Source organism: Artemia sp. Qi Xiang Cuo, unplaced genomic scaffold (genome assembly GCF_049724085.1).
Source record: "Artemia sp. Qi Xiang Cuo unplaced genomic scaffold, ASM4972408v1 HiC_scaffold_2122, whole genome shotgun sequence".
In the NCBI taxonomy this organism is placed as follows: Eukaryota; Metazoa; Arthropoda; class Branchiopoda; order Anostraca; family Artemiidae; genus Artemia; species Artemia sp. Qi Xiang Cuo.
Window position 1 is genome coordinate 1 of NW_028299522.1, and position 17500 is coordinate 17500.

Below are 17500 nucleotides of genomic sequence, written 5' to 3' on the forward strand. Positions count from 1 at the left end.
TCAAATTTCTATCTATGTACTTTCTGATTTTACACTGTTTTTGCACATGTAAGCTGTGTTGAAATTCGACTCGAGAGTGCTGCAATTCGCAAGAAACCGATAAATTTTGTTATAAAATGTTTTGTCTTGTATTTCCTGTTAGTTTGAAATCTGGAAGTGAGAATATTTTTCTTGTAAAGTTTCGTTTTTATCACATTTTATCCATGTAGTTTCTATTCATACTTTTTTCATACATGTAAGTTGTATTGAAATTCGACTCGATTGACTTGAGAGTGTTTAAAACTGCAAGAAACCGATAAATTTTGTTGTAAAATATTTTCTGTCTTGTGTTTCCTGTTAGCTTGGAACCTGGAAGTGAGGAGCGACCATGTTCCACATTTGTCTTCCGTGTTTGTGTACATTGGGAAGTTGGTCGTCTGAAAATTACGCGACCCCTTATAGAGTTGAAAGCAAGTTTTCTTGCGAAATCCATTTAAACCAAGTAAAGCACATCCAATTCAAGTAAAGATATGTAATTCCTGCTTTGATGAAGTTTGCACTCTACATGCTAGAATATTTTTATGCTCAAGTTGCCAGTATGCTGAATTTGAGAAATGGCAAGACGCCTATCCTGCCCTTATTATAAAAAAAAAAACCGCACAAAGTTTCAGTTTGCCCTTAAGAGAGTGGTTTCGGAGAGGGTTCATGTTGATATGGGAAGAACACCATGGTTTTAAGTTTCATTGCCGAAGAATAAAAGAATTTAGTTTCTACACCACCACTACTAAGACAATGGATAACTATATTATAAAGCTACAAGCTTTATTTTGCAGTCACTGAAAGTGAAAACTCATTGGTGTGATAAGGGTGTGACATTGCGTCAAATAATCAGGTTGAAACATGTGAATCCTATAATATGGATGAAAAAGTCTTATAGACAACGCAAAGAGACGTTATAAAAATGAATCAACGCTATACTGTAAGAACTATGAATCTGACTTGTCACTACAAGATGAGTGTGTTATAAACCAAAATTAGAATCCTACCAATTCTAATTCTTTACGATAAATTCTTCTACCTAGAAGACAAGTGACTTATAAAAAATATTATTGTTAAAAAAAAAAAAAATCTGTTTCTAAAAACAAATTAAGCATACACAATGCAATTTTTCTATTTTGTTCAGTTGTTCGGATATATTTGAGCAATAAATTTGGCAACCATACACACGGTGCCTTTTCATTTAGTTTTATATCAAGATTTAGTTTTAAAGCATAATAGGTAAATTACATACACTGTGGAGGGGGGGGGGGGGGATCAGGGATGGGTAGAAAAAATAGGCCCATCCCTGGTTAATGAAAACAGATTGTCCTCTTTATTATTGTTACTCACACGAGCATCACTCATCATCTGTCTTACAATTCTGAAAGACATAGTTTCTGAACCTTTCTGCTATGCTGAACAAAAAGGTTTTCTCAAAACTTTGATTGGATGTTTTTTTCGTTTAATTGAAACTCCCTCTAAACGTTCCCTAGAAGTTTCATCCTAATACCCTTAGTGTTATTAATTAGAGTAACTGTACTGGTAGTATTAATAGTATGCACATAATGCCTTCTGGCTAGTTCAAAATCTGTGACAACACCCTTAAAGGTCTAACTTAATAATGTAAGGCGTCTTTGAAATATTACTGTGTCACCTTTTTGAAAATTTACATACTCATAGTTCGTTTTGATTTAGTTTAACATCTGCCTAAATATTCCCTCAAAGCTTTCCCAGAATACCCTTAACTTGCGTAGTAGCAGTATGCGCATCGCGCCTTCGGTTTCTTCAGCATCCCCTTCAACACACGCTGAAAGCTTGAATTTAATACCATCAAGCGTTTCTGAAGCATTTCTGGTGCGTCCTCTTGACAACCTGTATGGGTATTGTGTGTTCCGATTTAATTCAATACAGTTTCAATTTTCCCCAAAATTTTACCTTTTTTAGTAGCAGTAATAGTAATAGCAGTAGTAGTAGCTTCAGTAAAATTAATAGTAGTAGCCATAGTGGCAGTAGTAGTAGTAACAGTAGTAATAATAGTAGCAGTAGTATTAGCAGTAGTACTAGTATGAGTAGAAGCAGTTGCAATAGGATGCAAATATTGTCTTTTGGTTTATTCAACATCCCCGCAACAAGCCAGTAAGTTTTAACTTCCCACACCAAACTTTTCCTAAGACATTGCTGATACGGCCTTTTGACAACTTGCAGACAGACTACCTGTTGTGATTCGGTTCACCTTCCCCGCTAATAATTCCCTGAAAATTTCACCATCATACCCTTAGACGTAGTTGTAATAGTAGTCACAGTAGTAGTGCTAGTATTATTAGTAGTAGTATTAATAGTAATAGCACTAGTACTAGTAGCAGCAGTAGTATTAATGTTTTGCCTTTTGGTCAGTTGAACATCCCTCTCATCATGTCCTGGAAGTTTCAACTTAATAGAATTAGCCGTGGCTATGACGTTTCTGATATGTTCCTTTGATAATTTATATATTCAAATAATTCTTGAAATTTTTGTCTTAATGCCCTTAGCCTTACAAGTAGTTGGAATAGTAGTAGCAGTAGACATAGCAGTGGCAGTGGCAATAATATTAGTAGTAGCATGCCCATATTGCTTTTGGGTCATTTGATCTTTGCGCTTTAAGCATTCTTTGAAAGTTCCAACTTAATACCCAAATCCATTCTTGAGATATGCCCTTTTGACATTGTGTATGCAAAAATGTCACTTGATTTAGCTCGAATTTCCCCTCAATATTTCAAATGTAGTAGTGTAGTAGTAGCAGTTGTAAAAGTGGTAGCAGTAGTAGTGGTGGTAGTTGTAGAAGCATTAATAGCATGCAAACATTATCTTTTTGGTCAATTGGTCATCTTCCTTATCATTTCCTGAAAGTTTCAAATTAATATACTCAGTATTTCCTGAATTAAGCCTTTTTGACAACCCGCATACACATAACGAGTTTTTATTTAGTTCAATGTTCCCTTCAACATTCTCTGAAACGCTCTTTGTCTTTTTGAAAAGTAATAATTATCTTTATGGAAAGGTAATAACATGTGCTATATGTAAACAATGAAAAAATTGCCTAATTTAAAGCCCTTCCCCTGAAGGCTCTGGGGGGTTAATATACCCAAAGGCATAATTTCTGGACCTTTCAATAATGCTGAAGAAGATAGATGTCCAAAAATTTTGATTGGATGTTTGTTTTGGGAAATGATGGGTTCAGGGGGGGGGGGACTTGTTGCCCTCAGATCATTTTGACTCTTAAAAAGGGCACTATAAGTTGTAACTTCCAATCAAATGTCCCACTCGAAGTTTATATGACCAGCCATCCAATCAAAACCTTATATGCCCCCAGGACATAACTTACAGCCTTTGCCTCAGGGCTCTGGCGGGTTCTGTCAACCCTGGAGGCATTGTTATATATCCTCACGACCATTTTGAACAAGATGGCCATCTCACAATTTTGATCAGATGCATTTGGCGAAAAGAGGGTGTCGGAGGGGGAAGGCTAATTGCCCCCCCCTCGCTTTTGACTTTTAAAAGTGAACTAGAACTTGTAATTTCCAATTAAAACAGCCTCCTCTAAAGTTTACGAAACCACCCTTCCATAAAAACCTTATATGGCCCAGGGGCATAACTTACAACCCTTGCCCTCAGGTTCTGAGGTTTTTTTTTTCAACCCTGAAGAACTTGTTATATGATCTTGAGACTATTTTGAATAAAATGGCTATCTATAACTTTCTGTCAGATGCAATTGGGGTAAAGATGACGTGAGGGGGGGATTAGAGCTGTGGTGGGGGGGGGGTTGTCATCCTCAAAGATACAATTTCTGGACCTTTCAAATACGCTAAAAAAATGGCTATTTTCAAAATTTTTATTGGGAGTTTTTCGGAAAATGATAGGCGTGGGGGGGGGGGCTGGTTTCCCTCCGATAACTTTTGACTATTAAAAAGGGTACTAAGACTTTCAATTTCAAATCAAATGACCCCTTTCGAAGTTTATACGACCACCTTTTCTATAAAAAAAAACCTTATATGCCCCAGGGCATAACTTACAACCCTCACCATCAGGGTTATCTTCCTCAAAGACATACTACCTAGATCTTTCAAATACGCTGAACAAAATAGCTATCTTAAAATTTTGATTGGGTGTGTTCGGGGAAAAATGGGCCTGGAGGGGGGGGGGGGCTGATTGCCCTCCAGTCGCTTTCGACTATTAAAAAGGGCACAGTCCCTTCCAATTTCCAAGCGAATAAGCCCCTTTTGAAGTTTTTACAATAGCCCTTCTGTACGAAGTGCCTTGGCCTAAAAAAAAAAGTACATTGTGCCCACATTGCTCTTTATTTAGGCAGCGCTAGTGCGCTGCATATGCGCTGCATATGATACCATTGCTATTGCGCTGCATATGATACCATTTTCCATGAGTCATCCAGTATTTGTAGCTTTTTTCGCAAAATACGTCGTCTTCGAGGTTCAGTGGCTGGGTGTTGACCGAAATTAGCAGTGGTAGGCTCCTATTTGTGGATAGGAGTTTTCAAGGCTTACTACCCTCTGGAGCACCACGTGAAGGCTGGCACCATTATCCGTTACAAACATTAAAGGGACGCAATTCTATTTAATTTGTTAGTAAAGCTTCTGTCAACCTTGACATGAGCAAATTTTGTTTCTTTATACATTATTATATTTTCAGGTAGTGGTGGTATATTCCAGGCTCACTGGATTTATGAATACGAATGCTGCGAGGGCTTTGGATACCGACTAAAAGGTAACATGTTAAGGAATTATGTAAACATGAGTTCCCTCAATCAGTGTCTATGGGGAAGATCTGTGGTTTTTCTTAGTGAGGGAGGCTATTGGTGTAAACGCAGAATAGACTTTAACGTTCTATTTCTGTTCTTTTTCCTTAGAAAAATCCTTACAGTGAAAGCATTGGGTGAACATCTTTTGTTCATTGAAAAGTTGGAAGTTCTTTTTGTTCATTTTTTATTATTATTAATTTTAAAAAGTTTTGTAGATTTTTCTTGGACATAAGTTCATTTAAAATTGAGAAATTCGGAGTAAAAAAAGAAATTTTAAGCATTTTGGGAAGTTAGAAAATAGCTCGATAATCTGACAAAGGTTCACCGATGCTTAGCTGGGCCTTCCAAAATAGACACTGCTGCGACCTCTACTGAGTTTCCTTTGTAACTTACATTAAATAGAGTGAGATTCTAGGCTTATTAGGTTTCTCATAGCTCAAAAAATTAAAAATTTCCTATGATCTAAAAATTCTAAAAGAAACGGTACAATAGTTAGAATCACAGTGGGGGCAAGTGGTTGAGTTGTGGCAGCTTTCTCAGTCTTAAATACTGATCCTATAGTGGCCTTTAGTATGGGGGGGGGGCGTATCCTTGATGCTTCCTTGAAAACCAGCAATGTCGGATCATATTTCCCAGTTCTTCTTTATCTGCTAAATATTGTTTAAACAGGTAGACCCCAGTATGTCTGCACTTGTTGTTAACATTTTTACTGCATGAATGTTTTGCGTTTGCGGTTAAAAGAAAATAATTATTAAACTCGCGTTTTTGGCTAATTAATCAAATGATTGGCTCATTAGGCTGTAACGGTGCGGGTTATAAATAACTTTCAATCTGCTTCAATTGGTTGAATTTAAGCGGAAGGGAGAGAATTTTTGCTCCTGTTACAGATTGGGAAAAGTTAGACATTAGCATGTCAATCAGTCACGTTGCATAGTGCATTTATAATACTTTGATTAGTCTTAAGTCAAGTGCTCATAAAAAAACACACACACACAAAAACGTATCCCATCAAAATGCCATGTTCGTATCACATTATCTTTTAATAAGGGTCGTATAACCGTATAAACTTCGATTTTTGCCAACCTCATATAATTGCATGTAATTTAAACCCTTGGTTCCAAATTTTTTGTTTTTAAAAACCAACTTGTGTACTTCAAAATTATGCCATTCACTTTTTGATTAATTTATGTGCCTCTAAATCCCGTCATTATCTCATGATAATTATCCAAAACTTTTCCCAAATGTTTTTGTGACCCATCCTCTCGAAACTAGATAATAAATCATTCACGGAAACCGAAAAGGCCGCTTCGGCGAAAAATTTTTGTAGGAGGAATTTACCAATCACAAGCTATTGTCCTAATTTTACTAGCGAAGCCATTGCCCCTTCCATATCAATAATTCCTAATACTACTTCACCTCCTATGTTGAGATTTTTTAAACGGTGCCATCTAGTCGAATTATGAAGAACATGGACCTAGTTTAGATCCATGAAAATTGTACATTATATGTTTTGATTTATAAACGGCCAGTCTCTCTGTATCTGGTTTATGAAATTTCTAAAAAAAACTAGAAAGAAGCATACCTTTAAAAGCAACAGCATAGTATACTGGCCATGAAATTATCAAAGAAAAAAAAAGCTTTTTTCACAATGAATAAAATACTGGGTATTTTGTGCCTGATGCTAAAGTTGAAGTTTGAATGAAGAATGACAATGCCTGAGCCCACCAAAGTTAGCTAGGCCGCCCAAAGTGTCCGCCGTGATATCCTGTACCTTTTTTTTTCTTATAACTTCTACTACACCGGGTAAGATTCTTGACTTTTTAGGGATTAAATAAAATATAAAACTTTCTAAAAAAGAAATTTATCAAAGAAAGGTAGAGCTACATTAGAGTAAAGACGTGCAGAAAAATGTCAAATAAACACACAAACTTATAACGAATAGAAATCACCATCAATAAATAAACAACACCCGAAACGAACTAAACTTATTGCAAACAGGACGAAGCCTAAGGCCTTCTAAAGACTCCCCCTAAGCCCTCTAAAGACCAGAGTGTTATTTACGCTTTACTTAAAACCATTTTTATTTTATTTCGAACAATGTGTTTTGTTTGTCATAGCGTCAACGAAAAAAGAAAGAAAATCAGCATACTAACCAAGATGAAGGAAAAGAACTAATGAAAGTAGACTTACTGTTTAATATATAATGTTATTCATTCCTGGAAGTCTCAATAATTTTGAATTTGGTTATGAATGTGAATACATTTAAAATACATTTTGTTTTCAGTAAAGTGCAAATGACACTGAGGTCCAGCGTTGCCAACGCTTTGAGATAAATTGTACCAGTTTTCCGACCAAAGTAGTACCGCAAGAGATTAATTTGTATCATCTGGACAGTAGGCTAAAAATTTGCCGCTCGCGTCGCTTTGCGACGCTAGCCGGTCCGGTAGTTATGTTTAATTGATTTCGCTGAAAACTGAGAAAAGGTTATAGTGCAAGAGCAGGAAAAATAAATCCAAGGCAGTAGCTTGACATATGAAGAATGCTTCTATAGACTTTCTCAGCTTGACAAAATAGCAGTCCCAAACCGATAAAAGCATTTTAGAATAAGGTTTCAGTAAAATGTTCTGAAAGCGTTCTCGAAGCTGATTTTTGGGGTTAATCCTTTTTTTTCGAAATTTTGGGCATTAAGGTGAATATTTGATAAAGTAAGAAAACTAATAACGTAATGTCAACAACTTATAATCCACATATAGGATGAGTAACGAGCGCCAGAAGCTACAAACATAACATCAGCAATCACGCCATGAAAGTGGCTAACACCACAAATTCCCATAGGTCGACGGATTAGGTTACCCACCGGCGAGTTACGCGTTGAAAACATACTTCACTGGTCATCCTCATAAGTTCTTGGTCGATTCTACTATTCAGAACTAAATTAATTTAACATAAGTATTTCGACTATATTGCACCAGAAATCAGGTTAAACCATAAGAACGTAATAAAACTGTAACATTAAAAAAAAAGAAAAAAATAGGAACATTTTTGCTAGTTGGTCATTTTTCTGCTGTTTCTTCTTGTAGCCCAGCTTTTTTACATCCTTTTACAAATTTTTCCACTTTGGGTGCATAACCATTTTCAAGGGTGGTTTACAATTCTTTGAGACTATCCGTTTTGCACTGAGAAGCCTGTTCAAGGTGGTGAAACCGAGACAATTTTTAATGCTGGTTTTGTTCAGACTGACAGCTGAGAAAGTTCGCTCAGCATCAGCGGAGGCGTGTGGGAGAACAAGCAGGCTTAAAGTGAAACGCCCGAGCAGAGGTAAACGCTTTGATCCATTAACATCTTTTTGCCTGTAAACCCAAAAGTCGTGCCGTGTTTTGAGTTCAAAACACGGCTGGATCTGAGTCAATCGAAGTACCAAGCTCAGAGCAAAAGGGTAATCTCTTAGCGGTGCCAGGTTTAGCTAATTTTACTTTACTTCCATAGCATAGCGTGGATGAAGCCAATTGAAGTTTCTTACCAATGAATACCTGGAGTTGAAAAAGCGCTTTCTCATCTCATGACAGAGCACGATCAAAAATTTCCTACACTCTTTTTTTTAACTCAACTGCAGAAGATAGAGATACCTTTTCTTTGGCAAAGTTGGTGTCATGTGGGTTTATGAGGCGGGAATCACTATCTTTGGTATAACTAGGCAACACAAAGTGGGATGCTATTGTCCTGTACACTTCAGAAAAACGATTATAGAGAAGATGAATCTGGGTGTCTTCTGCGTGAAATTGCATGTTTAGATGTTTGATAAACTTCAAAATATACACCAGGAAGGGAAAGTAAGCCTTGAAAACCGCTGACAGCAGATTTTTTAGTATGGCAGAGGCCTTTCCTAGCTTGCTGGCCTCTTTAAGACTTACCGCTCAGAAGAATTATGTCAAGCAATCCCACTGATCCAAATATCAACCTACAACGGCTTGTCTAGACAAACATCGAGTTGCTATATATCTCAAAATTTGATGTTCTTTCAATTCCATTTACTTTTATAATTCTAAAATCTCACTGGCCCGTTTTGGGCTGCAACAAATACAGCCATATACATCCTGAAAAAAATCTTCAATTTCTTCTGGTAATTGTTTGCCGGCAGCACTAGCACATATTTGAATGGAATGGCATGAACAATCAAGCACAAATAAACCTTAGCAGTCTTCTGACAGCTTTGCCTAAACACCACCTTGCTCCCCCGTCATAACCGCCGCATTGTCTGTAGGGCGTTAGCCCTACTCCTGTTGTCGGTAATTTCTTTTTGTTTTAAGTTTGACTTAATTGCACATTGTAATTTCTGATCGTTTCAGGTCTAAACTATTGTTTGGATTTTTTTGTATTGATTTTTTTTCTGATCGTCTTTGGATATATGTAGATCTTTACTTTGAAAAATTCTTTCTGGAAAAAGTTTTTCTAATTAATTTCTGTTCAATTTCAATTAAGATTTCTTTTTGGTTGATATAAAGAATTTTTGCTAAGTTTTCTTTTTTGTTTTAGAATTGTGATTTTGGCTTAATAATTACAGTTTGGATAAAATTTTGCAGCAAATTGTAACAATACTTATACTAAAGAACTCTAGATGGATGGGTAGGGGAAATATTTTTTTTTAATAAATCAATTAAAAATCTGCATAATTTTTGGTCTTCTTTACGGCTGAGGCCATTCTGGCCCCCATAATCTTACAACCTTTAATATTTCAATATTCCTTCAAAATTTCAGGTGCGGCCCTTAAGCTGTCAAATTATACCCGTAGCTATACCTGCAATATCGCAGAGATGCCCTTTTTACAGTCTAGATGCAGGTAGTGTCTTTGGATTCCCTAAGAGTGACAACTTAATACTCTTAGCTGTTCTTGAGATATTACAGATACGACATTTTGATAGCCTGATCGCACACAGTGTCTTTCGATTTAGTTCAACATCCCCTTCAACCTTCCATTAAAGTTCCAACTATTGCCCGTAATCGTTCCTGAGATTTTACGAATGCCCTATTTTGACAACCTGTATGCACATAGTATGTTTTGATACAAAATAAGTTTTTTGCACTGCAAAAAACCTGTAGTGCAACTGTTATTTATACTTTTTATATGCTATTAAAGTGAACCAACTTCGCGAAATTTTTTGCTCAAAGATGAACTTTTACTCAAAGTTGCTTGGCCGGATTAACGTAATAGACATTGTATAATATTATCCATGAAGCCGATATTTTCTCCTTGTGGCGTAAACTGAGCATAGAGGATCAGTTGGTGCTGTTCTATTATCCAGCACTTCATTTCTTTCTTTGGATATTCTGGGATTAATGGGCTTCTGTAAGTTAAAGTATGATTATATGTTTGTCTAGAAAATTCACTACTGGCTGTTATTGTGTGTTTTTGGAACGTAAATCTAGAAAGGGTATATTTTATTTAATGGGTTATTTATTTCTCTGGGGTGAGGTTGAGAATGATTGAGTTCCAAATTAAAATGGGAATAACACTTCACGTTCCTACTAAACTGCAATCAGTATCATAATTTTTCTTTGGCATAAAAATGCTTTAATACGCATTCTTATGATTTTAGTCTGATTACAATTTGAACAATCACCATGTTCATACATAACCATACTGGCTTTTTCATAAGTACATTTAGATATTTTCCTCAATTGACCATCCGCTGTTTTAGAGTGTAGTGTAGCTTAGAGTATGCTGTAACTTCTGATTATATATATATATATATATATATATATATATATATATATATATATATATATATATATATATATATATATATATATATATATATATATATATATATATATATATATATATATATATACATAATTGCAGAACAATAAAAACCAGAGGATATTCAAACATGTTCGTTGCTTCTTATTATTTCAGTTCATTGAACGTCCGGTTGAGAGAATGTTGAAGGTTTTTGGGGTTGTTTGTGTTCTTTACTAAAGTGCGTACAATTGAGTGAATTATACGATGGGCTTAACTAAATTGGCCGTATGAAAACATGTTAAGTGTTTGATGGGAAACATATTCTTTATGGTTGTTTTTGCTGTGTTGATTGCTATATTTAAGAACCTGATAATTGGGAATCTACTAAGCTAAGAGTCAGTCAAATTCTTTGATGATATTTCCTCAGTACACGGAAATAGTTGACTTGGCCAGATTAGTTCTTGAATGCTCTTTCAAAATTAGTCAGCAGTGGACTAGATTGCACAATTCCCTATATCACACATAGATTTTTGGGCTAGGTACAAGAATAATTTGATTATCTTTTGGAATTTCAGAGATTAAGATTTCCATAGTGTTTATTGATTATTTGTTACAAGAGCTTTATGTTTCAGACTATGCAGGCTTTATGTGACTGCGCAACCACAAATAGTAATATCAGAAGATTGCGTTAAGAGGTTGAAAATAGTAGCGCCTGACCACAGATTTTTGAGGATCATCGTAGAGGGAGGAGGATGCTCTGGATTTCAATATAAATTTGAAATTGATGAGAGCTTGAATCCAGATGATAAGTAAGTCATTCTTTTTACAGCAATTCATATATATTAACTATAGCCTGAACCTTCTTAAGTTGATAAAAAATTATCTTTTTGGTGTTCAGTTTTCCTTTGAATTGCTGGAGCTGATAAAAAAAAACATCAAAGCCAATCATAAGTTGGCTCCTCGCATTCAGCCAATCAGAGTGTCAAGCTCCTCAAGCCAGTGCAATTAACGCTATCTGCATTTTTAGCTTATTCCAGATGACTGCTTATATCAATATTATTCAACAGTAATTATTTCATGATCTATGTTTAGTCATATTTATTCTAACTTAGTTTTATCCGCTTTACATTCTTTTGATCGGCATTGACTTTCCTACTATATAATGCGCAAACTTCCATAGAAAATTAGTGGCGGAATAGATGGCAGCTTATCGGTAAAAATCACATTTTAGTTCTAATTTTAAGTTGAAGTTGCGAACTGCCTCTAATTTTGAAGATCTGCCTCGTGGAATCCTTTTTCTTTAATACAAACATTGGCGTCGATTCGCGAAGACTTGGGAAGGGAGTAGGTTTTTTCAATATATAGGGGGACTTCCTTCTATTTGATTTTTTCCTAGTTTTTGGATAACCTGCTTTTCTTTACAAGGAAACGTTGTATCAGCTTTATAAGACATAGTAAATCAAGAACCTTTGGTTATCTTTAGCCTAGCAAAAAATTCATCAGAGAAGTTGCAACAATTGCTGGTGTATCTCTTAGAATTGGAGTATATTAGGGCTTGTTTTTAGGATTCTAATGAATGCTTCGTTTTATAGATGCTCCAAGTTTTGGTCGTAGGAGAAAAAAACTGGCTTTCAGACTTCATAACCGCGTTATTGGAGGTTAATAAGGCGGTTAAATCCCCTCCTCCAGAGGACCAAAATATTCTTTTCTTTTCTGTCATTGTTTGAAGGAGTTAATCTGCTAACAAATAATTATAAAGCATGAAAAAAAAATATCCCGTATTATAGTATAGCTCCTAAGACAAGGGATATATGCTTGATGGAGTTCCTCTATCAAACATCAATCAATATGCAGTATTGTAAAAACAAGGGAGAGAAAACAAAGAAAAAAGAAGGAGAAAATAAGATGCCAGATTTGAATAAGGAAGAAAATGTCACCCTAAATAAGAAAATAAGCAAAAAAAAAAAACCAATAGAATCTCATCAAGATTGTTTTCTTGCTTGGCCGGCTACAATAATTTGGAGTTTATTTCGTAAAAAAGCAGACACATATGGGGGAAATCATTTTCTTATATAATACTTCTGTGACGAAATAGATCAACAATCTAGATTTATCGTTTTGAATAGCTGGGAGTCTATAATAAGTAAATATACTAGGGAGTTTAATACTAGGTAGAATTTATAAAGAAATATATATTATAAAAACTAGCCAAAGAGCCTGTTGGATAACAGGAATAAAACTGGAAAAGAACCATTGTTTATATTCTTTTGTGATGACAGAAGAAAAAACATTTTGACCCATTCTTCTCAACACAAAATTTTAAGTCCCCGTACTCCTCCCTCTAAAAATGAAAACTTTTCCTAAAAATTTAATGTATATCCCCAGCTGCGATATAAAACAGGGTAGACCTTCAAAAATTACGTTGAAAACGCATTATAATTTTATTGAAACCTACTGACTAGAGGGCCGTATCCAGGATTTTCTTTTTTTTGGGGGGGGAGGGGTTACAAAATAGTATTTTTTGGGGGGGGACTACAATTTTTTTTTAAACGTATTAAAAAAATTTTATATTCATTTTTGTTTTTACGAGTCGGACAAACATTTCGGGGGGGGGGGGGGTTACCCCCCCCCCCCCTGGATACGGCCTTGACTGACAGCATAATGAAAAATAACCAATTAGATTCAGGCTGCAGGTGTCAGTTTTATAACGTCACACAATTGCATTTAGAGCTAAAGGCTAGGCATTGGTTGGGAATTACCGAGATAATCAATTCTATAGTTACATATTCCTTTGTCGACTGGTCTGCAGGGTTGTTACCTGCTATTTTAGCACTATTACAGTCAATTTTGTGACTGTAGCACTGAAAATCGCTGTATAGCACACAAAATTGGGCAATTGTAGCACTTTAGGAACTGACCGTGCTGACAACCTTGCTGGTCTGCAAGATACAATTTTGTAACTTTCACTTCTCTTTCTGAAGCTTTATAAGGGTTATGTAACCTATAAAGATAATTTCAAATAAAGTATTTGACGACAATTTAAAAAAAGCCAATTTGTGACAGGTGTAGGGTTATGATTTTGTAAAATTTGGGAAGTTAATTTGGGCTTCAAATAATTAATACAATCGATATACTATACTAGTATAAGTCGTAATTGATTAATATAATGTCAAAAAGTAAAATGCTCATAAATAATAAAAAGTCGATCAATAGGCCAAAAATCTTTAACTCCGTTTAGCAAAATTTAGAACCAATGTATTAGGAGAAAACAGTCGTTTTCTCCGTTAAGAGAAACGATCGTTAGGAGAATACTCCTACTATTAACTTTCTTTATTGTGTTTATCCTAATTTACTATTTATCATACTATTACTATTAACATTCACTTTTAGATTCTCCAACAATTTGCGAATAATATTATAACACTATTGTCTTGTAAACAACCAGATAGATCATTTATAAACATCAAAAATAACACTAGACCCAGATTGAAGACCCTGTAGGAAATCAATAGTCTCAACATTCAAATTGAAAAAGCTCCGGTTGGGTCAACTATTATCTTTTGATCAAGAAGGTATAACTCCATAATATATAGATGTTCGGTTTCATCGAAAAGAAAAATTTAGCATATCTAAAGTGTTTTCCGTGTAATTAAAAAACTGAAGCAATATTATGATTGTTATGCAATAAATCCATAATATTTACTATTAAAGTTTTTTCTGTTGATTGTCCAAATTGAAATCTATAGAAATAAGATATCGTGGTTGCAGAGATAACTACAATCTAGTAAACAGCGAATCACAGCCCATAGTAACCAATAGTTCAAAAACGTATTTAAAAAAGACTGTTGTGTGAGAAAAAATTGCCTTTGTAGATGATTCAGGAATTGTAACTGTTATTTCGATTAACCTTAATAGTGAAAGTTTTATTTTCGAGAACAAAAGAGCCTGAAAACCCTTGAAAATCGCTTCAAATTGAAATGAAAAATGCACCATTGGAATCACCATAGTTGGATTCCGTATCTTCATACATGGCAACTATTAGACGAACTAGTTTCTCAGGACTCTTCACAGGGTTTGAAGATCGAGTGAATCAACCGCTTTCTGGAAGTCCACGAAAAGAATGTACAAGCGTTGTCTCCATTAATTAGATTCTCCAGCATCATAAACTGAGTAAAGATCAGGTGGGAGCTGGTTTGTTTTGGCCGGAATCCACGTCTGTTTTGCGCAAATAGGGATCAAGGGAAGTATGGAATCTTCCTAGCACTATAGTCGAGAAGAGCTTTGATGGGATCGACGAAGATTGATGCCTCTGTTGCCTCTGGACTTGGACGTGGTTATTTCCGCTGAAATGCAATCTGTACCACGGTCTTCCACTTTTCAGTTTGTTAGATACTGAGAATATCTTGTCGGCTTGTCGTCAGTGGTGCAGAGATTGAACAAAGACGTGTCTGGAATATCAAGCGAAACAACAGATGCATGGTGATTTAATAGAGTATCAAAATACCTAGCCCGTCGCTCCTTTTGTCTTCCACGTCTTTCAGGAGCTTCCCCCCTTCATACTCTACTGGGTACTCGTGCAGGCTTGACTTGCCAAATATTTCTTTGGTAAGAGTGTTTCCACAGCTTGCTGCTTCTTTGGCCTGCCTAGCCTTTTCGTTCATATATTGCCATTTGTTGGGCCTAGCACTTTTCTTTATATTTCTGTCAGCTTCTGTGTACCCCAAGCTTTTGTTTAATATTGATTGCCCATTTACCCCAAGAGAGTTCGGCTTCAGTTTTTTGCGATTTGCTATGAGATCTCAGGTCTTTGTGGATATCCACTGTTGCTGTCATCTCTGAAAATTCTTCTTCGTCGTCTGGAAAGGTCATCTAGGGCTTCAAATTATTGGACAGTTTTATACCAAATGAAGATTGGACGTCTTTGTCACTTAGCTTTTCTATGTCAAAACTTTAAGAGTATGTGCGACTTCTAATTCCGATTGTTTGAGTTCAGTTTCAATTCCAATGTAGTGACTACTACTTCGTGGTCTGAAACCATGTTGGCGCTTTTAAAATTTCGAGCATCTTTTAAGCTCGTCTGTCATCTCTGGCCTATCAGGAAATGGTCGATTTGATTTTTGGTGGTGTCATCCGGTGGTGTCTAAGTGTATTTATGGATGTTTTTATACTGAAAGGACGTGCTGCCGATCGGTATGTCGTTCCCCCTGGTGAAGTCTGCAAATCGATCACGGTCTTCGCTTATACTACTGATTCCGTGGTGTCCCATCGCTTCATGGCAATAGGATCATTCTTGGCCAACTTTTGCATTATGGTCACCTGTAGCATAGTTAACCTTCTGGAGGGGGACCGAGTCGACGACTGATTTAAGGCTATATGGAACTCATCTTTAATAGCGTCATCAGCATTATTTTTGGATGTGTAGGACACGATCAGCGAAAATTTGGCATCATTAGGATCAAATATTGCATACACTGTTCTTTTATTGACCAGTTTCCATGAGCATATGGAGCTTTTGAACCTAATATTGCCAAAACTCCAGCAAAGTGACTTTCAGTTTTTCTGCTGTATAAGACTTTAAACATCTTATGGTCACTGCTGCTTTTTTTTCTCGCCAAAGCCTTTCTGTCTTGCTTTTGAGACGGCGACTATGTCGAATTCAAATTTTTCACATTTCCAGAGGACCTGTTCTGTTTTTGACAGCGTTGAAATGGTTCTAACATCCCATAGGCCGATCTTAAGTTGCTTGTTTGCATTCAAAATTTTATGCAGGGGCTGACATTAGTAGTATCAGATTGGGAGGTTTAGACCCAAGGCTAATCATTGACATGTCTTTAGCTGGCATTATTTTACGGGGATAGCTTGCCAGGCCAACGCCCAACCGGTTTCTGTGGCTCGGCTAGGGGCAGTGACGCCGGTCCCTGACTGATCGGCTGGAACTTGACTGGCCAACCCAACGAAAAGCCGGTTACTTTTGGAATTTTCTGAAGCTAAGAGATCATGTCGTTTTCTTAGGTGTATTTTCTTCTTTTAATGAAGCGCTAGTTTTAGAATTCTACAGGTATTTGAAAATATAAAGAAACAATCTATTAAAACTAGTTTTATAGATATATATTAATCTGCGAAGCAATAATTATGTTCCTCTAAAGTTTCAACTTCGCTTTTTATTTCCGAAAGAAAAATTAGTTTTTTAATTAATCATAGGTAGCGCAATAGCGCTGCCTAAGTAAAGAACGATGTTGGCAAAATATATATTTTTTTCTGGTTTTGGCCAGGGCACTTCGTAGCGAAAGAGATGTCGTAGAAACTTCAAAAAGGGCTCATTCGATTGGACATTGGAATGGCTAGTGCCCTTTTTAATAGTATAAAGTAATTGAAAGGCAACTAACACCCCTTCCACGCCCACCATTTCCCCAAACACATCCAATCAAAATTTAGAGATAGCCATTTTGTTCAACGTTGTTGAAAGTTGTGGAAATTATATCTTTGAGGATGACACTCCCTCCACATCCCCCAGGGCTAGGGTTGTAAGTTATGCCCTGGGGGCATATAACGTTTTTATTGATTTGTCATAGGAACTTGAAAAAGGGCTCATTCGATAGGAAATTCAAACGGCTAGTGCCCTTTTTAATAGTCAAAAGTGATTGGAGGGCAACTAACCCCCCTCTCACGTCCACCTTTTCCCCAAACACATCCAATCAAAATTTTTAGATAGTCATTTTGTTCAACGTAGTTAAAAGTTTTGAAAATTAGGTCTTTGAGGATGATAAATCCCTCAGAGCCCTCAGGGCAAGGGTTTTACATTATGCCCTAGGGGCATATAAGGTTTTTACAGAAAGAGTTGTCGTAGAAACTTCAAAAAGGGCTCACTCGATTGGAAATTGAAACGGCTAGTGCCCTTTTTAAAAGTCTTGGAAATTATGTTCCATTTTGTTCAACGTAGTTGAAAGTTC

At 36.1% G+C, this 17500-nt stretch overlaps 1 protein-coding gene across 1 annotated transcript; it reads left to right on the forward strand.

Moving 5' to 3' along the window:
* The first annotated feature begins 4691 nt into the window (after positions 1–4691).
* On the forward strand, positions 4692–11363 carry LOC148938793 (iron-sulfur cluster assembly 2 homolog, mitochondrial-like). The gene is made up of 2 exons (XM_089107530.1): positions 4692–4776; positions 11183–11363. The coding sequence occupies exons 1-2, from the start codon at positions 4745–4747 to the stop codon at positions 11361–11363; spliced, it is 213 nt and encodes a 70-aa protein (XP_088963656.1). The 5' UTR covers positions 4692–4744.
* The last annotated feature ends 6137 nt before the right edge of the window (positions 11364–17500 follow it).